This window comes from Psittacula echo, assembly GCF_963264785.1.
Source record: "Psittacula echo genome assembly, chromosome: 6".
NCBI lineage: Eukaryota > Metazoa > Chordata > Aves > Psittaciformes > Psittacidae > Psittacula > Psittacula echo.
In genome coordinates this window covers 276,271-301,102 of record NC_137743.1, presented here as the reverse complement: position 1 = coordinate 301,102, position 24,832 = coordinate 276,271, and the positions used below count along the sequence as shown (strand labels likewise).

The 24,832-nt window shown below is 44.7% G+C and overlaps 1 protein-coding gene across 1 annotated transcript in view; it reads left to right on the top strand.

Annotated features, from left to right (window-relative positions):
* Positions 1-24,832, top strand: part of INPP5A (inositol polyphosphate-5-phosphatase A) — a gene marked incomplete at its 5' end in the record, with an annotated part of 219,221 nt that overhangs the window by 164,802 nt on the left and 29,587 nt on the right. The window contains 2 exons of the mRNA XM_080621714.1: positions 13,003-13,098; positions 13,430-13,504. Of these exons, the coding sequence (XP_080477840.1) occupies positions 13,003-13,098; positions 13,430-13,504 (171 nt within the window). The remainder of the gene's footprint in view (positions 1-13,002; positions 13,099-13,429; positions 13,505-24,832) is intronic.

Genomic DNA, 24,832 nt, shown 5'->3' with positions numbered 1-24,832 from the left:
GTGCAATGGGGTGGTCTGGGCTATGTATGATGAGACTTGACAAATGCATGGTCACTTTTGGGTTGTTTTGACTTGTAATTTCTTAAAGCTTCTTAAGCAGACTTGGGTATCTCCTGCCTCAGCTCTGCTTTTTGTTCAGATTATTCCCACAGAGTTTCATGCTGGTGAAGGGAGATTCCCCTTCTTTATTTCTTTATCTTATGCATCTCTTTGATGTTAATCATTAGCAAGTTAAAACTGCACCTGACCACGAACAGCTGATGAAACACTTATTTTAGTTATCCACTCTGTTCCTGGCAGAGACAATCAATAGGTAAAATCTATGCAAATGTGAGAGTTCAAGTGAGGGCTATCCTGAGCAGGACTTAAGCTATGCGCTCGCCTTTGTGCCAAATTTTCCAGGGTTTTTTTTCTCCTGTAATGAATACATGTATTTTGTGCATTGGAGCATGGCACAGGCCTTTTGGATGGCAGGCTCTGCAAGAATGAGGAAGAGAGTTTTAATCACAAAAGCACAAACTTGAGTCAGAGAAGTGATTTTGCACTTTGTTTCATTTGTAAATGGTGCGTATTGGCTTTTGTGACACAGAACCTAGGTCCAATTCAGAACAGGGCCTCATGGATTCTTTACGTAGGACTTTGTGAGTCTGAAATAGTGCACATGAAAGAGAAGGAGACTGAACGTAATTTGTTCCAAGAGCTGGCCGGAGGTTTTTTCCAATCAAGATTCTTTCAGCATATTCCTCTTTGTTGAGCTATAAGCAGCTTTTAAAATAATAGCATTAGCCGATATTTCAGGACTGCACTGGGTGTTCCCAGCTATGGTGATGACTTACAAGAAACGAGAAATGCCGGTATTGTAACCTTTTAATGGATATGGGAGACTTGTAAACTCAGTTGAGATCTGAGCAATTTGTAGATTTCAAAATGAGCTGTAGAGTTCATTGAAAAAGAAAAATGCATCATTGAAATTCATGGGGCCACTTTGGTTTTCTTTGCTGAGATTTATCATTGAAAGCCATATTGCTTTCCCTTTGCTCTCATTTGAAGCTTTTCAATACATTGTTTTTAAGGTCCATTTCTTTTACAAGCTTTTCCTTTCGGCTTGCCCAGGGTTTCAGGTCCTATGAACATCTGTTTGTGCCTGAAATCAGGCAGGACCTGGACTGTATCCTGCCCCCCTACTCCCTTTTGTTTCCAGAGGCTATTGTTTCCGATTTCATGCTATCAGAGGGGCTGCATGTTTTCCTGTGTGAAGTTGTCAGAGAGATAAAAGCACAGGAGCAGGGTCACATTTCGAGGGATGGGCATGAAAAATTGGTAAAATGTATCTTGAGGGCCACCCACAAGACTTGCTTGAAGAAATTCACAAGTAGGGAGCAGAATGGTAGCTTTAGAATTGAGCAGATTCCAAAGTGGAATCAGTACCAGTGAAATCAGTGTTTAATGGGCAGAAGTCTCTTAAATTTACGCTTAGCTGGTTTCTTCCTCTGCTGTAGCTTGAGAGTCTCTAGTTGGACTTTGCTAGGAAGGAAATGCCATCATCTTCATTATAGTGCCTGCCCATGTCCATTCAGCAGGAGGATGAGATTTAAAGCAAGTGTGTTACGCCTCTCAGTCACTGCCAATCCAGTGGGGAAAAGAGAGACACAGGGAAGGGTCTCTACCTGTCCAAAATGGCCGCTCTGATACCAGACCTGCAAAGGATGCTGTAAGGATGCTAATAGAAAAACAAATAGTGCAGCTTACTTAATTAACGTAACAAAATCCATTTTCCAGGAGGAAAGCACTGCACTAGGCTTGTAATGGGCTACAGTTTCTAGTGCTGTAAAGCATGATTACCCAAAGAGGCTTCCCGTTTGCTCTCACGTGAATTCCACAAGTGGCACCCAAGTTTTAAAGGGTGCAGAATAATTCCCTTGGTGACAGGAGGCAGGACATCTGCCATGACATCTACAGGTGCCTTGGACAGTGCAACAGAATGCCCTCCACACCTGCACTAATGGGGCAGTACTAAGAGCTTACGTGTATTTAAGTGCTAAAAAGCCAGTTAAAATTTCAGTCCATCCTTAACGTACTATCGGTACAACTAGAGCAGGGGTTTGCCAGTTCATTTATCATAACAGTCTGAACGGTTTTCATTTAGGTCTTGTCTAAATGTAAAATGAGAAGATGGTTTTAATAGCACTGATTTGGGTCAGTGATTCACTAAATCTACTACTTTTATTTTAGGAGCTTATAATGAGGGGTTTGTTAACATGTGTGACAAGGAAACAAACAAGATATTTGAGTTGTAATTTTTCCATGGATAAAAGTTAAATTAGGGATACGAAGCCAGGCATTATCTTACTGCCATATAGTTTCTGAGTTAGTAAATGATGTGTGTGATGCAAATCAATCTAATAACAGAATTTTAAGGGAATGCATATTTTTCTATAGCTTTTTCCAAAGATTAAGTCCATTATTTTTCTTAAATGCATAAAATTGCAATTTAGTATAAGAAACTAAATATAGATGTATATTTTTTTGTGGAATTTGGCAATATTTTTGGCTTAAATTCAGCCAAATTTTGGAAATTCAGAGGGAACTAATATGCAGATTCTTTTTTTTTTTTTTTGCACTTTTTTGTAATATAACAGAAAAAATACTAAACATAGAATCCTAGAGTGCTTCAGGTTGGGAGGGACATTAAAGCTCATCCAGTTCCCACCCCTGCTGCGGGCAGGGACACCTTCCACTAGAGCAGCTTGCTCCAAGCCCCTGTGTCCAACCTGGCCTTGAACACTGCCAGGGATGGGGCAGCCACAGCTTCTCTGGGCACCCTGTGCCAGCGCCTCAGCACCCTCACATGGAAGAGCTTCTGCCTTAGAGCTCATCTCAGTCTCCCCTCTGGCAGGTTAAAGCCATTCCCCTTGGCCTGTCCCTACAGGCCCTTGTCCAAAGCCCCTCTCCAGACATGTTTTCAAAGTACAATAATTATTGAATTTATATGTTTGTGGCAATATTTGTAGAGATTTTTTTTTTTATATAAATAGAAAATGAAGAAAGCAACACAGAGTTGTTCAATACAAGTGTTCAACGGTTCTGCAGGTGACTCTAAATAAAAGCATCAAGAGGCTATTTGTAAATAAGAGCATCACTTGTGAGCACTCTTGATTTGGAGCTGGTCACAACCTCCAATGCCTCGCTAGGTGCCTGGTCCCAGTGCCAGAGCAGCTCCAGCACGTGCCATGGTGCTGCTGGACCAGCACCAGCAATCACGGCCCCTGCAAGGTTCCTATTGTGTACAACAAGGGTCACCCAAGGGCCATGCAGGACACCTTGGGCTGGGCAAAGGCCACGTGTGCAGAGGCACCTCTGCAACAGACACCCAAGCACGAGTTCAGTTTCTGGGGGAAAACAGCTGTATGCTTATTTATCAGCCTGCATGCTCACTTACCAGCATGCTGATGGCAACACTTCCACATCTTGCATTGCATCCAGTATTATGGAGAGGAATTTTAACTGCTGTTGTGAATACTGCTGGTAACATCCATTTCTGGCCTCATGGGTATAAATTCTTTCTGAAATCACAGCTTTTCTGTAGCAGCAGTTCTCTTTGGCATACCTGTCTGATTTTGGAGGGGTGAAAGCATTTACTTTGTATAGCTTTGTCTCAACAGGGAAAAGAGCAAAGGCAAAAGTAAAAATTAATATCACGTCTTAAAATCCATTACAACCTCTCCCTTTTTTCTGACTAAAAGTGAGAGAGAAAGGCCTCTCTAGAGGAAATAAAGAAGTTATTACAGATTTCACTTTTTTGTAGAGTATGAAAAAGCTTTCTGTATGTTAAACAGTCTTGTGGACATCTGGCATGATTGGTTTTAATCTGCTGACTAAAAAGTCAGGATTAAATCTTGCTTTACACCTCTTTGTATTGCAGTCAGTAAAGTGACAGAGCTGCTCTGAAACAATGGCACTACTTATTCCACCCAATATGCCATGTGGTAGATCACCCCCTTTTTCAGCACCACTTCTCTGCAAAGACAATGAAGCATCTGGTGGGGTTTTCCTGCGTCCAAGATATTTTTTGTCCATAATTTCACTCAGCCGGTCTGCTTAGCTCTCCCTTGGTGCTACTTTTTGAGACAGGGTTTGCCAAACCCAGTGGCAAGAGGTCAGGAGGCCAAAGTGATGAATTTTTATGTGCCTGTTCCTTGTGTTTCTGCTCAGTCATGATTCTTTGCGCGCTGTGCTGCCTCTGAAAGGGAGCCACAGTGAGCAATTTGTCCTCCTGGGCTGGAGAGAATGGGGAGGCAGATGAGTTAAAGTAGCATGTATGACTGCGGACAGAGACGCACACAAACGTTTTCTTATGGCAGAACAGAATACTCCTGTCACTATTCAATGCAAGAGGGGCTTGGGAGATTTGTAGCCTGTTGGCTTTCGATCAAGTGACAAATGAATTTAACAGCACTTAAAGATACAGCAAAAAGAATGGCACTTCACCAAGTGGTCCACAGCTGTTGGCTTTAAAATGATGTTGTGTTAACACTTTTCAACTTGCATTTTTCCCCCTTTCTGCGTAAGTGGGAGCTCTCTGTATTTCTCAGCATGCTTGAATCCTTGTTTGCTTCAAGTTAAAAATGTTCACCTGTGTTTCAGAAACCCTGTAGAATAGGCTTTCTGTTTGTTTGCCCAGTAGGGCCCCCATGCTCTCCAGAAGGATTGTTGGTCCATCTGAGCAGAGGATGGCAGAAGCTGCATTCCTGACAGAGCTTCCTGTCCTCTCTCAGTGGTGCTTGAACACCCACTGGTGTCAGATGAGCCAGGGACTGGCATTTGTGGCTGGGTTAAATCCCTCCTGATCCCCAGCCAGCGATGAGAAGGCGATGTTCCTTCAGGCCTTCTCCTCTCTCTGATCAGCCGTGTCGCTCTACTTGCTTGAGGGCTGTGCTGCAATTTGTTGTTGGTCAGCAGCTGAGCTTTGGATCCAGGCAGTGGAAGCAGTGTCCTGGAGGGAATTCTGAGGATTAGGACAGAACAGGATAGTTTGGGTTGGAAGGGACATTAAAGCTCATCCAGTTCCCACCCCTGCTGCGGGCAGGGACACCTTCCACTAGAGCAGCTTGCTCCAAGCCCCTGTGTCCAGCCTGGCCTTGAACACTGCCAGGGATGGGGCAGCCACAGCTTCTCTGGGCACCCAGTGCCAGCGCCTCAGCACTCTCACATGGAAGAGCTTCTGCCTAAGAGCTCATCTCAGTCTCCCCTCTGGCAGGTTAAAGCCATTCCCCTTGGCCTGTCCCTACAGGCCCTTGTCCAAAGCCCCTCTCCAGGTTTCTTGATCAATGCAGTAATTCCATGTTATCTCACTCGGAACAAAGAGCAAGGCTCAGAAACCCCCATGCAGCATTTTGTTCCACCAACTAGCACTGCCAAAAAGAGTTAATTCCAGAGTTTGCCCTTTAAATTATCAGGAGTTTTGTACCAAATCAGTGATGTGACATTGTTCAGGATCAAGGCTTGGCTTCTGAAGAGTGAGACCCTTTGGCTTCCACAAAGTAGACTTACAACAGTGGGTATCATCTATGCATTGGGTGACGCACTCCCATTGCACTGTTCACTAGTATTTTTGCCCTTGTCTTCTATTAAGCTTATCCTCCAAAATGGAAATTGGAGCTGACTTTAAGCACCTGAAGTGTTGGGCAGTTCTGAAATCAAACCACTTACATACCTGAATTCTACCTAAAGCGTCTCTGCCCTTAGCCAGACACTGACTGCTTCTACTCACAAAGTGAGAAATAACGAGAAGTACAAAACTTTGGTTTAATTCCTGTGATGCACAACAGCAAAATGAATGTCCCTTAAAGAACGAGGGAATTGCAGCCGTTGAACATGAAGTGACCTGCATGAGGCAGGAGCGTGTTCCAGGCTGCCAGCAGCGGAGGCCTGTGCTCTTCCCAAGTCTGAGCACAACCACAGGCCAGGTTGGATGAGGCCTTGGGTGACATGGTTTAGTGTGAGGTGTCCCTGCCCATGACAGGGGGTTGGAACTAGATGATCTTAAGGTCCTTTCCAACCCTAACTATTCTGTGCTTCTGTGATTCTATGGATGTGTGCCCTTCACATCATCAGATAACCTCAGGTATCCGTACCAAAATGGGAGAGATGTTAATACTCTTCCGTCGTTTCCCATAGATGGGAAAAGAGCACCCTCCGTCTGAGTTAACTTTACTTGTTAAGGGAGAAAACGTGACAGGAAAATAATTTCCAGTTCACTGTGTTTGTCTGACCTGAACCAGTTGGGAGTGGGAAATGCACTGTGTTAACTGGAATAATCCGTGCAGTGTTATGGTGAGACTAAAACTTGGCTGATCAGGTGATGCCTTGCTGATGCAACATGTGGACGATTTCCTTACTGTATTTTCCTCTTTCTGTGATTTTTCAGCCACCCTGATTCAACTCCTTTTCATCCTGCCGTATGTTACTCATTTCTCATCAATGTACTCCCTGTCTGGTTCCACATCATTTGCTCCTTTATTCACTTTTGAAATGGAATATGAGTCCAGCAGCCTGTAAATTTAAATAATCCTTTTCACCTAGTTATGGTCAAATGTCTCAGAGAACCACGAGGTGGGATTGCTGAACTGTGCTCCTCTCCCATCTGCTCTCACACAGCCTCCAAGCAGTCTGCTGGAGCAGCACCATAATCTGAACATGCTGAGAAGTTGAACTCTTAACAGGTCCCCAGGCTTATGCTTATTGCACAAGACACAAACCATCACTGAATTCGCCTATTCCCAGGAGCACTTACCCACACGTTAAAATACATGCTTTTTGGATAAAATGAATGAAGGATATCTTTGTAAAATACTGTGCAAGGTGTGAACCTAAGGTTTACTATAATCTCCCTGGTAAGATGGTCAAATTGATTGACAGATCAGTACCTGTATGATACATACACAATGCCCAGTAAAAAGGCAGGAAATGCATAAAAAGCAGTTGTGGGGTGAAACAGTTGATGTGGAGAGCAGGCAATAGGGTAGCATGTTCCACTTACTGCATCTTTTCACTGCCCCTAGTATGGCAGCTTTGCATCCTCTCTGGTGTGGTTACTGATGGTGTAAAGAAGGAAGGGTGCTGAGGCGCTGGCACAGGGTGCCCAGAGAAGCTTTGGCTGCCCCATCCCTGGCGGTGTTCAAGGCCAGGTTGGACACAGGGGCTTGGAGCAAGCTGCTCTCCTGGAAGGTGTCCCTGCCTGTGGCAGGGGTTGGAACTGGATGAGATTTTAGTCAGGCATTGGAACAGGCTGCCCAGGGCAGGGCTGCAGTCACCATCCCTGCAAGTGTTCACACACCGTGGAGATGGGGCCTCAGTGCCATGGGTTAGTGGTGGCTCTGGCAGTGCTGGGCAGTGGCTGGACTGGATGAGCTTGAAGGGCTTTTCCAACCTGGCTGATTCTGTGAATTCCCTTCCCACCCAAACCATTCTAGGATGTGCTCGCAGGTGGCAGAACTGGAGCTGCTGTAAGCTGCCTGCAAGGTTAAATCAGTTCTGAAATGAATACAGGCAGCAGTGATACATGATTGGCATGGATTTGCCATCAGAAAACAGACCGTACACTTGCAGGAGCACACTGAAGGCTTCACACTCCATCCCACCTAGCCCCTCAGCATCCCACTGCCCTGGGTGGGAGCTCACTCCTCTGGCAATACTCAAGGAGAAAGCAGGTTTGCATCTTGATACGCGAGTGGCTTCTCATTAATGCTTTGTTATATTTGTTCTTTATTCAGCTAACATTTATCTCACTGCTGAGTTATATTTCTCCTTCTGGAAGCTTATTAGTATTAAAAGCATAGCAACTTCTCTGAGACCTTATTGCTATTTACACACAGGTGAAGTTAACACAAGTTAATATACAGCATAAGGGATATTTTTTCAAGTAAAAGCGTCTCTCTCATCAGATAGTTTTGACTACTTTCCATTGGGGAATTCAGCTCTGTCATTTCCTAATTGTTCTCATCAGCTCTGTGGCCGAATGCCTCTGCACCCTGTGTAGAACAAGCTGAAGTAAGTCTCCATTTTGGCAGCAGGTAGTTTAAAAAGCACAATGTAACCCATCCTGGAGCTAAACACACAACTTCACTGACTCAGGAAGTTACACTTGCTGTGGAGGAAATCGCATCAACCCCTCAGAGGCGAGGAGGAGCCCAGACAAGGCAGATGTTCCTGTTATTCCCAAAATAACAAGTCTTTTGCCTCACTGGTTGCTCCAAATACAGTTTGCATCCAGGTGATAATTAAAAAACCGCTTGGTTATCCTCATTTAGTAAGTGTCAGATTAATTTGGAGTTTTGAGCAGCATTTCAGGAGCAGCATTTCGCTGTCAGGTGATACCTGTGCCTCCGTCTTCTCTGTCCTGCCAGAATCCACAGTGTATGTAACTGAAATGAAACCAAGTGTCTTCCATTTAACTGATCTGGTTGCTCAGGCCCTTATTTCAGCTGGCTCATGTCATGTTCTTCAGCCTGCGCACTGCTGTGCTGGCACATGTAGCAGCGCACATGGTGCAATCTGTGTGGCTTCTGGGAAATTGCAAGTGCCTTTTTCCTTTCTTTTTAAGAAGAATTCAAAGTACTGGGAAGTCCCAAGGGAGGCGTTTGGGTCTCTGGGTAGTGCATCCTCAGGATCAGGAGAGAAGGCAATAGGAAAGCTGGAGCCTGTATGTGCGTGGATTTTTTTCCCTTTCTCTCTCGGAAGAGTTTGTTCTGCAGTGACAGACATACAGGGGCTGAGGTACATATCGGAAGGGGACTCGGGAGCATAGGGGACCCTCAGAAAGCAGGAGTGCAAAACCAGTGAACGTGAGGTGCTGTTTGAATCAGAGTAGCACTGCTGGCAGGGACAACAGAGCAGGTGACAGCCCTGCAGAGGCTTTCATATAGACACGAGAGAAAAAGAAATCCTATAATACATACTGTAGAACATTGTGAGTGTGTTGTGTGTGTAACACAATTGTTCTAATGCCTTTATCTCTTTTTACTGTAAGTTTGCAGAAACAGTCTAAAACATTTTGATGTGGTGTATATCTGAGGGAGCAGCTGTATTCTGACATGAATACATTTGACGTAAATACATTTATGCTGTAAATCAAAAGCTTTCCAATTTCTGAGGATTGCAGAGATTAGAAGAAATTCCAGGTTTGTCTCTTGCCAGTGTAAAGACCCTTCACTCCCAGCTTTGCAGAATAGGACACGTTTATTGCATTCTAAGGCAATTATCAGAAAAGTTCTCATGATGATTTATAATTTGATGACATAAATTATTACAAAGGATTATTTAAAAAATACTGTGGAGCTTCTGCCTGTGGGCAGTGTATATGAAAGCAGGAGTAAGACCCAGCAGTGTTTGCTAAGCACAGGCTGAATACCCAGTTCTCCTTCGGCTCCGAATCCCGCTCTCCTGCAAGCTTTTTAACCAAATCTTGTTTCCAAAGAAGAAAGATGTTTTTAAGCAGATAACATGGGTAAAGTTTTGATGCCTGATTTCCCCTCTTCTGACTTTGTAAAAGGGTACCTTTGAGGGAATACCCAGAAGGAAACAGTGTGGTTTTATAGCATTTTGATTTCCTTTACCAGCGACAAAAAATCCCTTCAAGAGTAGTCTTGTCTCAAAGGGCACATGTTCCCCAAAGTTTTCTGCTTGGGTGACTACGACTTTGTAGAAATTGAAAGGAGGAGGAAAAAAGAAGTGCTCCAGCTTGTATAAGAAATGAACCTTTGCCCAATCAGTTTTTGTCTGTGAATAAGGTAACGTTTTGTGTGTGTGAAATTTGAAAGCAATAAGGTATGTGGGTCCTTTCTCTGTATTGGTTCTCAAGAGTCGATCGCGGGGTTTTTTCTTTGGGAGCGGGCCTGAAGTTGTGAGATAAAGCAGCTCAGAAAAAGAAATGTTCTCAAGCAGATGCCTTTAAGAGACAGAAATCATGAATTTCTTGAATTGCAACTGCTCTGGGGGTGGCTACAATGACTTTTTGACAGTGACAGTAACTCTGCCTTGTCTTTTCGAGCCCTTCTTTGGCCCATTCACTCTGGAAAGCTGCTTAAGCGCCTTTAAGCGCATTAGCATTTGGATGCTCGGGGACCGTATTGACCCTCATTTGGAAAGTTTTAAATGAGTGAAAGATGGAGCGATTTGTTAGGGCTTTAGAAACCAGCTTTAGAGAGCGGCGGGTTTTCCGCTTTGGTTTGTTCGGGTGCTTGTTCTAATCTGGTGCGCTGGTTAAAGGCGACCAGACTGATTTGTGACACATGAGCCCAAAGCATTATTTTTTTGGGCTTGACCCGATTAGCTCATCTGTGCCTTGAATTTCAATGCCCCGCGTTGGAGGGAGCACTTTGGGAATGGCTGGCTGGTGGATTACCTCACCGGGTCCGCATCGACACAGATGGCAGAGCGGTAATTAACGTGTGCAACTGACAAAGGGATCCTGCGGGATGGGGAGGATGCAAGGGATGTGCTGGAAATAAGTGGTACCAGACGTGCAGGTAAATAGTACGAGACATGGATTTCCCTGGTGGTAGTGTGCCTCTCCTCCTCCTCCCAGGCAGAGGCAGGTTCAGCTCCTTGCCAGCCCCTGACCTCTCTCCTCCCAAGCCTTTCTTACAGATCCTGCAGCAGGGATGAAGTTCTCAAAGGCAGCCCACAGCTGTGTCCATGTCACCAGCACTTCTGTCCTCAGTGAAAACTGAGCTCATAGACACCTTTGGCCCCGTCAGTGCTGTGAGCGTGTCAAGGTGTTTAGGATAAACCAGAGTTAGATGTTTGTAATCTGTAGACATGGCACTGCTTTTTGTGGGGGAAGAAACAAGAAATATCCGTCAGGAAGGGGTGGTGTTTATTCAGTGAGATGGGGGATCAGCGCTCCTTCTGTTCATAGACTTGGAAAAAAAAATCAGATTCAGATTCTATTTTTCAGTGAAGTTGTCTTTTAAAGATGCAGTGGCTTGGCTTGTTGCTTTCTGGTCGTACTGGGCAGCACACGAGGACCTTTATCAATGATCGTTTTGTAATCATAGCATCACAGACTGCTTTGGTTTGGAAAGGACCTTAAGGCTCATGCAATTCCAACTCCCTGCCATGGGCAGGGACACCTTCCACTAGACCTTCCAAGCTGCATCCAACCTGGCTTTGATGTCTTCCTAGAAAATGGGGGCAAAAAGTCCATGGACAGATTGTTCCTGTTGTAGCACCAGTCACCTCAGCTGAGATCTGAAATACTTGCAAGCAGGTGGATTTTTGTTTAAATACATGTTTGGCATGTATTTCTTGCCTTGGAATAGATTCATAATGGGAAGCTGAGAAGTACACTGCAGCTTCATGGCGTCATGTCTGATAGATAGTGCACTTCTGATAGTGAATCCCAATATAAATATAGATTTCTATTTGTGAGAGAAGCATGTAGTAGGATGTGTAATTCTATTACCCTATTACTACAGAATATACTTATATGTGAATATTATGCACAGTGAAAATCTGTTGTCTGGCTATTATGAAAAGAAGTGGAACAGACAGAGCAGGGAAGTCACCTTGTAGCCTCTTCTTGACTGAGTTATTTTCTTTATTATGCTTTTATTAAGAACCTCCAGCAAAATAAGCTTTTGCCCAGGATAGTCTTCGGCAATGTCCTCATCCAGGGCTGTGCGTAGATCCTGTCAGCAGCTCGTGCCGTGGCTGTAGCAGAGGATGCTGAACTGGCTCAGGGTGTGGATGCTCATCTTCACTGCTTCCACCCTGCCTTCGAGTAACACCAAGGTTTTCTCAGTTCCCCTTCCTTGTGGTTTCCAGCACCAGGCAGATGGGCTGGGGCAGAGTTACCATCCACTAGCTTTGCCCAAGCACTTGGTGAAGCCTGCCTGCCCCTCAGTTTGGATGTAGTCCATTTCTGCATTTCAAAGCACTTAACATACTTAAAGCTTCACTAAAATTAGAGGTTCAGTAAATCCAAAGTACGTTTTTAAGTCAAGTACGTGCCCAAATGCTTTGCTGAAAGCTCCAGATTTTCACCTGTTACAGTGCAACAGAGCAAGCCCTTCAAACAACTTGTTCTGTGTTATCGCTGGGTAGCTTTGATGAGCGCTGAAGTTGGGCCTCAAGCAGGTGAATGGCAAGTGAACTGAGGCCTGGCACTTCCTTGGGAGTTCAGATGTCTGTGCCTGGTAAAGTGGTGATTGGTGATAAGTTTCAGGCACCTGGTCCTCAAAATATCCCATCCGTGGATCTGGAATGTTCCCATCCGTGACAGTGTTCAAGGCCAGGTTGGACACAGGGGCTTGGAGCAAGCTGCTCTAGTGGAAGGTGTCCCTGCCTGTGGCAGGGGTTGGAGCTGGATGAGCTTTAAGGTCCCTTCCAACTCAAACCAGTCTGTAGTTCTATGATTCTGTGGTACCTAGAGACATGATGTTGCCTCTTATTTAAAAGGATGATGCATGGGGAATTTGTTTTCCAGAGTAAACTGTGAAACTTGCCATCAGGTTGCATGAGCATTGCTTCAATATTATACTTGGAACATGAATTGACAAGGCCAAAGTGTTTGCAGTCAGGAGCCAACCTGCAGAGCTGTCACGCCAATGTAGTTATCAGCTTTTAAGAACACGGTGCAGAAACCAGAAGGGCTGTGGAGTCATTAGTGTAGGAAGTGGCCTTTGAGGATGTTTGCACCTAATGTGTGATACAGCGTCAGACCTGTGAAAGAAGCTGGGTGCATGGTAGTAACTTCAATGAGTATTTGCTTTATCTTATTGATATTTTCTTAATATTGCCTATTTCTGTCCAAACGGTAATAAACAGTTTTAAATCTACCATGAGGGGAAGTGACTTAAATGAGCAATGCTTTGTACTTTGACCCGCAGCAAATGCTGTTCTCAGGTGTGCACTGGAGATACAGAAATTGATACAGTTCAATTAAATGTGGCCTTATGTTGTATATAAAGCATTTCCCTCTGTCCCTCTGCTTTCTGTTAGACGCTGTGTGCGAAGGCCACGATGCAGACCGTGCGGGCGGCTGACACCAATGAAGTGGTCAAGCTCATATTTCGGGAATCTGATAATGACCGAAAGGTAAACAGAGGAATGCCCTCTGTCCCCTGGGTAAACAGCAGCGCTGTCAGCGCTCCTTCCTGCTCCGCAAAGCAGGAATATAGTTGTTTCCAGCTGATAATTTAACGGGAGGGGAGGGATCTTGATTGTCACACCTAATGCTCAGTTAATTGGATCTCTGTAAGTGATTGCCAGTCACTCAGGCTGACAGAGAGCTTTGGACGTGAGGAGCTGCCACATGGTTTTCAAGGGTTGCATGTCTCCGAGCAGATCGTTGCAGCATCTGTGCACTGGGGAGCTGGGGAGCTGAGTTCAGGAGCTTCACTGACCTTTCTTCTCTTTGTTTTTTCAGGTCATGCTACAATTAGAAAAGAAGCTCTTTGACTATTTTAATCAAGATGTATTTAGAGATAACAACGGCACTGCGGTAAGTTCATTGCTAAACACTTTCAAAGGAGTAAGTTGGAAGCTCCCATAAAGGTTGTGTTTCTCTGCCCAGCCCCTTCTTCTCATCAGCCCTCTTGTTTACAGAAAGAGAAGAGATAATTCATCTAACACAGTAACTGCTCCTCATGTAGCCAGTTATCTTGCATACAGCTCCTTAACTTTGGCATCTCTTCACCCGCTTTTTCATAGAAAAAATTGTAAATTAAATGCACATGACAGTACATTTTTCTTCTCTGTCCTCTGGTCTGCATTTTTTCAAGCATCCTGTTTCATTCCTAGCTCTTCATTGTGCACCATAATAAGTTAGGACAAGTCCTTACTGCCAAGCTGTTCTGAAAATACCTGGGTCTGCTGAGCATACAAAGAATAATAAAAACATGTGAATAAATAGAATAGAAAGCTCAAAGCCTGCAGCCGACTGGCACTGGTTGGGCAATCATATAGGGCTTCCTATGAGGAGAAAGCAGACAGGAACACTCATGTTCTGAGCTGTAATAAGGACTGTGATTTTTCTGTGGAGAATGGCTTTGTATCTTCTTTAAGGTGATTTTATTTCAAAATGTAACCACTTCATTCTGGAAGGTCTCTGTATCACTGCTTGCAGCTTTCTCAATTTCATCTGAGGTTTCTAGGGGCTATGTGTCTAAAGGAACAACACTAAGCATCAAAAAAAAGCCCAAACCAAAAATGAATAGTTATAGTTATGCACAGATAAACATCAGGAATGCGCACATTGCATGTGGGAGCCTTATTGCAGATGCCCTGGGCCAGACCTTCTGCTTGTGAAAATTGGGCCAGCTTCACTGTCATCAGTGGAGCTATGCTAGCGTGTGCTGGATCTTGTGTGTAAGCCAATAACTTTGGTCTTTTGAGTATCCTGAGCTATAGGAATATTGCAGGCTGCACTAAACAAAGAAAACCTGCAGAAAACTGTGTCAGAGCCATCTGTTGACATCCATCCTGCTCATTGGATGCTGTCCGTTCTCATAGCGTGTCTGTTGTGTGGGGCATGTGTGTCTGCAGGCAGCACATCTTCAAAACACAGTTACTGTGAGATAGCTTGGTTTGGGTTTGGTTTGTTAAATTTACGAGGTAGATGAATCCTTTGGAAATATGGAGCGTTTCTTTTACTGATGTTTTGCAGTTTGGGGGATATTTAATTCAAAGTAATAGCACTAATCCCAATTCCTGTTTCCATACTGATCCCATCCCGGTCCCAGATTTTCCTCTACATGTATGATTATCATAATTTTTTATAGAATCATCGAATAGTTAGGGTTGGAAAGGACCTTAAGATCATCTAGTTCCAACCCCCTGCCATGGGCACAGACACCTCACACTAAACCATGCCACCCAAGGCTCTGTCCAACCTGGCCTTGAACACCGCCAGGGATGGAGCATTCACAGCTTCCCTGGGCAACTCATTCCAGTGCCTCACCACCCTCTCAGCAAAGAATTTCTTCCTTATATCCAATCTAAACTTCCCCTGTTTAAGTTTGAACCCGTTACCCCTTGTCCTGTCACTACAGTCCCTGATGAATAGTCCATCCCCAGCATCCCTAAACTTTTTAACTTTTTTTAAACCCGTCAAATATATCACTTTTCCATTTTCCCAGTACACTTCTGAAGCAGAGCAAAGCTATTCCTGCTGCTGCCATTTCACACATCCTGGTGGTATTTCCAATGACTGCGGTTGCCTTTCCATACCCACATGTGGTGTGGGAAGGCATAGGCAGAATCTCACTTAAGCACATTCTATTACAAAATCAGCAGTCATTTCATTCATGCATCAAGAAGCAGGAAATCTTCCAGATCAAACATGGAAGGAAAAGATAAACGATATAATGAGCCATTGGAGATAATCTAATCTTCATGGTCTAGTTAAACACGCAGCACCATGATCACTAAAAACAAACTACCTATCTGAAAGGATAAATGTGTCTGTGCCGAATTCAACCCAAAAAATCCATCGCATCCTTCATCAACCGCTGGTCTTGTACCAGCCTGACAGAAATTTAATTCAAGCTGGCTCCTGAAAATAATTATTGTATTTTAAGAGTAGTAATCATTGGTCGGGACATGATTGAATGTGTCCATGCCTATTGACTTTTTCTATGATTTATAGCTTTGTTTAGTCGATATTCCCATCGAAATTGTATAATTAATTATAAGTGGAGCTGTCAGGTCTGCAGGATGGAGTGCTCTGATGAGTATTTGGGAAGATTAAATTTTCCTTAGCTGTACCAATGCAAGGCTTGGGAATTTTCACAGCACTCTGGCTGCTGGATAAAGATGTTTTCTGTGTGTTTAGCAACTGCTTTAGCTCAAAATCCATTGATTTTTCCGAGGGTATTTTTTTTTATCAGTGTGGTGTCTCTTCAGTAACATTGGAATGTGTACAGATGTGACAACACCTGACAAATATTTATTATCAACAGGCAACTTTATCATTGTCCATACACAGTTATTCCTTTTTTTTTACATTGTAATCAACAAAAAAAGAATCTTAAGATATATTTATAAAAATGAGCATTTTTTTATGAAAAATGTGGTTTAGATACAAATTATCTGTTCAACAGAAATTCTGTTTGAAATGTACCCAGTAATCTGTCAGGTCTGATTTTTCCAAACTAATCTGTGGCTTATTTAGATTTATCTGCAGCTTATTCCAAAGTTAGCTTAGCAATCACCTGTATTTATTACCTCGAGGTGCAATGGCCATTCTGTATCATTTTTTTTCAGAAGGAAACACCCAGATTTATCCAGCTGAGTTGAGATAGAAAAAGGACGAAACAGTTGTAGCAGTAATGTAAAACTGTCTTAATATTTAATTGGCATGTTCTGAATTGTACATCAAAGTTACAGTGCATCAGGTGGACCAGGGTGTAACTCCTGTAACTACAACAGAACTGTGGTGTCTGGGTGCTACAGGGAGGGATGTTATACAGCAGCAGTGAGAAAGGTAGGACAAGAGGAGGCACAACAAGTAGAGTTTCACATTAGTGTCAGACAGGTTCCAGTTTAAGTTAATAGAATCCCAGCCTGGTTTGGGTTGGAAGGGACCTTAAAGCTCATCCAGTTCCAACCCCTGCCATGGGCAGGGACACCTTCCACTAGAGCAGCTTGCTCCAACCCCCTGTGTCCAACCTGGCCTTGAACACTGCCAGGGATGGGGCAGCCACAGCTTCTCTGGGCACCCTGTGCCAGCGCCTCAGCACCCTCACAGGGAAGAGCTTCTGCCTGAGAGCTCATCTCAGTCTCCCCTCTGGCAGGTTAAAGCCATTCCCCTTGGCCTGTCCCTACAGGCCCTTGTCCAAAGCCCCTCTCCAGGTTTCCTGGAGCCCGTTTAGGCACTGGAGCTGCTCTAAGGTCTCCCCTTAAGGATCCTTCTCTTTTCCAGGCTGACCCAGCCCAGCTCTCTCAGCCTGGCTCCAGAGCAGAGCTGCTCCAGCCCTTGCAGCATCTCCATGGCCTCCTCTGCACTCACTCCAACAGCTCCACGTCCCTCCTGTGCTGCTGCCCCAGAGCTGGATCAAGGCTGCAGGGGGGGTCTCCCCAGAGCACAGCAGAGGGGCAGGATCCCCTCCCTGAGCTGCTGCTCACGGTTTGGGAGTGCACCCAGCACACGGGGAGGTTCTGGGCTCAAACACACACTGAAGCCGGGTCATGGGGAGCTTCTCCTCACCCAACACCCCAAGTCTGCCTCCCCAGGGTTGCTCCATCCAGTCTCCCCCAGCCTGTAGTTTTTGCTTTTGGGTTAGAAAAAGCTGATCTCCTCTGATTTGGTAATGGGCTACAGCCAAGCTGTGCTGCGCACCACGATTGTGTCCTTCTGCTCCAGAGATGTGCCCATGAACAGTGTGCAGAGAACACAGGAGGCTTCTCTGGTCTGAAGTGGTTAGTCAGTTAAATAAATATATTGAAGTTTGTAAAAACTTGTAATGACTACAGGGGAATTATTTATTATCAGAAATAGTTTTATAACCTTTAACCACAATCAGAAATGAGAAGTGGTGCATGCGTTCCTATCTTTCCTATCAACCATTTTGAAGAGTCAGCCCAAATAGAAATTAACATACTGCCCTTAAGATTTTGACCACAACTGTGTAATGAAAGTGATCTGTGAATTAATTGTTTTAGGAGTTGAGCCTCATGTTATTCCTGCTAAAATCATAATCTCCTTTGTCGCGGAGGTTCATGGGAACTGGTGACTGATTACAAAGCTGAGCTGACACTGGTTGTCCCTGTGTCCTGCTCTCCTCTGCTGCCCGCGGCAGGGACTGTCCCTGGGCAGCGCCGACCTCAGCGGCTAGCAGCCAGGAGAGGTTGGACCAAGGGTGGCAGCCCACAACAGCTCCTGGGTGATTGTTGGCTCAGAGGACACTGCTGTTATCACCAGCATTAATACCAACACAGACTCGACGTGGTTACTCAGGAAATCTCAGATAGCCATAGAAGTGGTTCCGTTTCTTATCTTAATAGTTACTACAGTGGCGAAGAATAACCCAAGAGCTTCACGTTGCTGCCAGCAGTCCTTCAGCAGAGCTCTTGCTGTAGAGAACAAACGGTAAACTTCTATAGCAAGCACATTCTTATTCAATTTCTGTGTTTTGAACAGTGAACTCAGTCTTTGAGGATAGATTTCCTTTATTCTGTCTGTCTATTTAGTTTGAGCTGATATAGTATGAGGAGAAAACTATAATGTGCTGTAGAAATGGATTGTCAAGGTCTTGTCCTATGCCAAGTAATGATTTAAAGTGACCTGTTATCATGCTGATTAACTTAGGGGTGTTATTGCAAACAGTTCAGACAAACATACTTTTAAATTATGAGTAATGTATTTGTGGGTTTATTAATATTCCCAGGAAATCCTGAAATAATATGCAAATTGAACAGAAAGGTTTAGTCCATGAGGCATCTTTATTAAGCTTTTTGTGAGAATATGTGTGCTCATGAAGGTTAAAGATCTGGCGTCACTGAAAATGTATTAATCAACAGACAAGATATAGCACAATGCACTCTTCCCAATGGCCTTGGCTCTGACCCTTTTAAAGATAATGGGAATACTGTCCACTAAGAACTAGATTATGACGATCAAGTGCATTTCATCAGGGTTTGACTTGAACCATGATCCCAGAGGTGAAAAGGCAGAGGTTTATCCACTGAGACAACCAGCCCCTGTCCAGATAAAATCTTGAATATGATGTATAAGGGCAAATTAGGATAGAGGAAGGAAATTGATTGCTTACGACCATTGTTACATAGGACTGGTCATAAGGAAATCCTGTGCATCCTGAAACTGCCTCTTTTATTTATGGTGGTCATCTGAGATGCCTGATTTTTATAAAGTACTAGTAGGAAGATGGCTTTGTGCTCTAGTCTGTTACTCAAAACCAGCATTCCCGTGTTTGGAATTGCATTTGCTTAACTAAGTTAGTGGTTGGTTGATATGTCTTTGGATAAACTGCTAATGAGTAATGACAGACACAGGAAATATTATCACTAAATTGTTCTCACTGGCAAACACAGAACAATTAGGAAAACCAAAATCTGAGCATGTGAAATACCTAAGAGGGCTACTGCCTCCACTGGAAAAATGTTAGGGGGTACATAAAGGGAGAAGACTGACAGCACTGTTTTGTTTAAGTCAGTGTTCAGGTATTACAGGACCAACAGGCATCGTAAGGCAGTAAGGGTCTTTCAGAACGAGAACTACTGCATTTTACTGCCTGAGAAGTGTTTGTGTTAGCCCCTGGTGCTGGTCCAAGCCCTGAACCTGGAGCACGTTCCTCAGCTGAGCACGTGTCCATTTGGGAGGGTCAGCACCACGCCGCTGAACCTGCTGTCTTGGCACAGGGTCTGCCCCGGCCAGGGTCTCTGCTCGTGGTCCTCACACTGTGCAGCTGCAGCCCTGCTCACAGTGGGTGTGAGGAGCCTGAGAAACATGGGGAATCAGGCAGGGAGGCAGAGAAGGGAGCTCTAATGAGACAGAGCCAGTAGCAGTCTCCAGTAATTACTCTGGTGATCAATAGACATCAACAGAAAGTGTGGCTCCTTCCAGGCATTTCAAGCTCTTGAATAGTTCTGTAACAGAAATATTATTTTTTAAAAGTATTTTTGAGAGCAATTTTCTAAAAAAGTTGGAATACTTCTTCGAAAGTGTTCATGTCCTTTAAACCATGGGAATGTCTCTTGAGAGAGAGAGGTGTATTGTCAAAACAAGGACAAAACAGGGTTTTCTTGGGGAGGCTTCCACTGAAATCAAAGATTTTCTAAACTAACACAGGCACAAGGAGTCTTTGTGCTGACAGTCTTATACTGCCCATGCCTATTCTGATGCTGAGAAAAGTGTGGTTGGTACAGTTTCTCTGTGTGCCATATATCCACATTTATGGAGGAATTCATGATTTGACAACACTGCCATTCAGGAGGTATAGAAAAATCCTCAGAAATACAATAATATTCAAGAGCAGTGTAAGTAGTACATTTATAGTCAGTAATTTTGGCTTTTTTTTCCTGTGAAACATGATTTTAAAGAATGGCTTTATTGAGATTCAAAATACACAGTACTGGATCATTTTACAACGTCTTAGCTGGAGAAAACAGTAGCTTTCAAGTAAGGCCAGGGCAGAGCTGTGTGTGACATCTTCATGGGTAAGTGGAGGGATCAGCATTTCCACAGACCTGCATTCGAAGTCAGCAGACTGCTGAATCAGTTTCTAAATGTTTTTCTCTAACTGGAGAGCTGGATGAAATCACTGTATTTCCAAAGCCTGGCAGAGGAGGTTGCAGTGACCAGTGCCCACATACTTTAATTCATTAAGGTCATTCCTTTGTGCTTATTTCCTCTTTTTGTTCTGAAACTTCATTTCCCTTTCACAGCTGTGAATTCTCTGGTGGGCCCTGGGGATGGATTTGATAAATGCTGCTAATATCACCTTCTGATCTACCAATGCTCTGACTTTGGTCTGTAGGTCTTGATGAGTAATTGCTGTTGTTCTACTTCAATGACTGAATTAAGTTGCCCTGTTTAAAAGGGTTCATACGTGTGTGATTTTAGCCGAGGTGGCCTGTTGCAGCACACCAGTGGACATTGACCTTTCAAGAGTGCCTCATTACTGAGAATGAAGCAAGCAAAATTCCTTTGATTGCTCCAGCTGGCTAAGCTCTGTTATAATCCTTTGACTATATATTTTAAGCTACATTTAATTATGTTGCTTACCATCAAGCTACATAATTCTGAAATTTAGTATTCCAGATAACAATTATCTTTGCCCAAAGTGCCCACTGCTTCACCACATAGAGCCCCATGAGCTATAGCGGCAGTAACCTGCTGCCCATCCATCTTACAGAGTGGGGTCCAGGTTCTGCAGGCAGTGCCTGTGCAGGACTACGTGCCCTGGTCTCATGCATTGCCTCCCTCTTCACCCTGGCAGAGGAATGCACTTGTACATCATAGTGCTGGTGAGAAAAAGGGAGGCAAGTTGAAACTCTTCAGCAGCTTTGACAGCACAGTTGCCTGGAAAAGCAACAGTTTGGCAATTCTCTTGGGAGGTGATGGGCACTGCAGCTGATGCAGGCAACAGCCCTAAATGCTTTCAATTCTACTTAAATTAAATAGGGAATATCCCTTACTGCAGATGCAGTCATTCTTTAATTCTTTGCAGAGAACTTTGTTGATACCAAGCCAGTTCCCCTGCAGGTTAGTAGGAGCTTGACTACACAAACTGACTGATGCATTTGGCTCATGAAGTTTGCTAAATGGAAATACAGAACTTCAAACTGCAAAATCCTGTCAGTAGATTTAACCTGGTTTTGCAATTCATGTTCTGCCCCGTCAGTTTTTTCTCTCGGCCACAGGCCAGGGGCTGCTGCTTGCCCATCCTGCATGGCTGCATTTGCCAAGGTGCATCCCCTTGCATCTCGTGAGTATCAGCCAGCTATAGATGTACTACTCATACATATGAGTGGTATTTTCATATGGAAGATATTAATCAAACGTTCATGTTGGGCTGGTCACTGAACATTTTAGAGCACGTATCTTGACATAACATCAGCAGCTCAATGCTTACAGCAGATAAAACACTGGTCCTGCATCGTTCTTGCTATCGCTTGGGTATAAATACATTGGTGTAATTGAGTTGAGGGAAAAAACAGTTTTCTGAACTGCCTGTGACATACAGTTCTGGAATTAACGTCCAGCCCCAGCATTTCAAAATCTGCGTAATTGCTCAAATTACCCCAGCACGTCATGTAACGCCTTAAAGATTGGGTTCTTAAGGATGATCTTATAATGAGTGAATTAAATAGAACAATATATTGATTTTTAGGCTCTGAACTTAATTTCTTTGCCATTTTTAAAACATTTAGAGTGACAGACACACTGATGTTTGCTGTTATAGCCGTGACATTATTCACAATGCTGTTTAGTGTACACTACGGAAATAAGTGAGCAGTTTGTGCTGAAAATGGCCATGGTTAGAGGATATTGGGGGTGTGTGTTTAAATACAATGTTATATGTTTTTAAAGTAAGATTCTGATTGCTCCTCAGTATCATCTGTCGTATAATCATTTTCATGCATTTTCTGCAGTGCTAAGGAGCTCCAGACACCCATGTGCCTGTCATAAAGCAAATACAATCAGATGATGTCAGATCCTGTTCCTTCTCTTACTGAGTGGCACTGAGGGAAAATGATATTTGTAACTGTTTGTGACAAGACAGAAAAGACAGGCCTGGCAGGCAGGGAGGGGGAGTTGCTATTTATGTTACGGATAGGCTGGAAAGTATGGAACTCTGTCTGGGGACAGGTGAGCAGTCAACAGAGAGTTTGTGGGTGAAGGTTAAAGGGAGAGCAGCGATGGGGGACATTATTGTGGGGATCTGTTACAGACCGCCTGATCAAGAGGAATCTGTGGATGAAGTGCTCTATAGGCAGCTAAGAGCAGCCTCACGCTCACAGGCCCTTGTTCTCATGGGAGACTTCAACCACCCTGACATCTGTTGGAGTGAAGATACAGCCCAGCACAAGCAATCCAGGAGGTTCCTTGATTGTGTGGAAGATAACTTCCTTCTGCAAGTAATAGAGGAGCTGAGAAGGAGAGGTGCCGTGCTTGACCTTGCGGCTCACTAACAGGGAAGGGCTGGTTGGAAATGTGATGCTCCAGGGCAACCTTGCTTGCAGTGACCACGAGATGGTCGAATTCGAGATCCTCGGGACACTGAGAAGAGCGTGCAGCAAGCTCGCTGCCCTACACTTCAAGAGAGCAGACTTTCGTCTCTTCAGGAGCCTGCTTAGTAAGGTTCCATGGGATACAGCCCTAGAGGGCAGGGTGGCCCAAGACTCTTGGTAGTTATTCAAGGACCACCTGCTACAAGCTCAGGAGTGTTGCATCCCAACTAGAAAGAAGTGCAGCAGGAGGGCCAGGAGACCTCCTTGGATGGATAAGGAGCTGCTGAGGAAAATTCAAAGGACAAAAGAGCCTTATAGAAGGTGGAAGCAGGGACAGGCGGTCTGGGAAGAATACAGGGATGTTGTCCGGGAAGCTAGCGACCAGGTGAGGAAGGCTAAGGCCCAGTTAGAATTGAACTTAGCTAGGGATGTTAAGGATAACAGGAAGGGATTCTATAGGTACGTAGCGAGTAAAAGACAGACTAGGGACAACGTAGGCCCCCTCCGGAAGATATTAGGAGAACTGGCTGCCCAGGATTTGGAGAAGGCTGAGGTTCTTAATGACTTCTTTGCCTCGGTCTTCACTGGCAAAGTCTCTGACCGCACCACCCAAGTCTTGGAAGGCGAACGCAGGGACTGTGAGAATGAAGACCCTAGGCCCACTGTAGGAGAGGATCTGGTTCGAGACCATCTTAAAAATCTAAACATACATAAGGCCATGGGACCTGACTACATCCATCCGCGGGTCCTGAAGGAGCTGGCGGATGAAGTTGCTAAGCCACTGGCCATCATATTTGAAAAATCATGGCAGTCAGGTGAAGTTCCCGACGACTGGAAGAAGGGAAATATAAACCCCATTTTCAAGAAGGGAAAATGGATGACCCAGGGAATTACAGACCAGTCAGCCTCACCTCTGTGCCTGGCAAACTCTTGGAGCAGATTCTCCTGGAAGAAATGTTAAGGCAGATGAAAAACAAGGAGGTGGTTGGTGACAGCCAGCATGGCTTCTTCACTAAGGGGAAATCCTGCTTGACCAATTTGGTGGCCTTCTATGATGGGGCTACGAAACTGATGGACAGGGGCAGAGCAGTTGACATCATCTACCTGGACTTGCGCAAAGCGTTAGACACTGTCCCACATGACATCCTTGTCTCTAAATTGGAGAGACATCAATTTGATGGGTGGACCACTCGGTGGATAAAGAACTGGCTGGATGGCCGCACGCAAAGAGTTGTGGTCAATGGCTCAATGTCCGGCTGGAGACTGATAATGAGTGGTGTCCCTCAGAGATCGGTGTTGGGACCGGTCTTGTTCAACAACTTTGTCGGTGACATGGACAGTGGGATTGAGTGCGCCCTCAGCAAGTTTGCCGATGACACCAAGCTGTGTGGTTCTGTTGATACACCGGAGGGAAGGGATGCCATCCAGAGGGACCTCGACACACTTGTGAGGTGGGCTGATGCCAACCTTATGAAGTTTAACCATGCCAAGTGCAAGGTCCTACACCTGAGTCACAGCAATCCCAGGCACAGCTACAGGTTGGGCAAAGAAGAGATTCAGAGCAGCCCCGCAGAGAAGGACTTGGGGGTGTTGATGGATGAGAAAATGAACGTGAGCCGGCTTCAGTGTGCGCTCGCAGCCCAGAAAGCCAACTGTGTCCTGGGCTGCATGAAAAGGAGCGTGACCAGCAGGCCAAAGGAGGTGATCCTGCCCCTCTACTCTGCTCTTGTGAGACCTCACTTGGAGTATTGTGTGCAGTTCTGGTGTCCTCAACATAAAAAGGACATGGAACTGTTGGAACAAGTCCAGAGGAGGCCACGAGGATGATCAGGGGACTGGAGCACCTCCCGTATGAAGAGAGGCTGAGAAAGTTGGGGCTGTTCAGCCTGGAGAAGAGGCGGCTGTGTGAAGACCTCATAGCAGCCTTCCAGTATCTGAAGGGGGCCTACAAGGATGCTGGGGATGGACTCTTCATCAGGGACTGTAGTGATAGGACAAGGGGTAATGGGTTAAAACTTAAACAGGGGAAGTTTAGATTGGATATAAGGAAGAAATTCTTTACTGAGAGGGTGGTGAGGCACTGGAATGGGTTGCCCAGGGAGGTTGTGAATGCTCCATCGTTGGCGGTGTTCAAGGC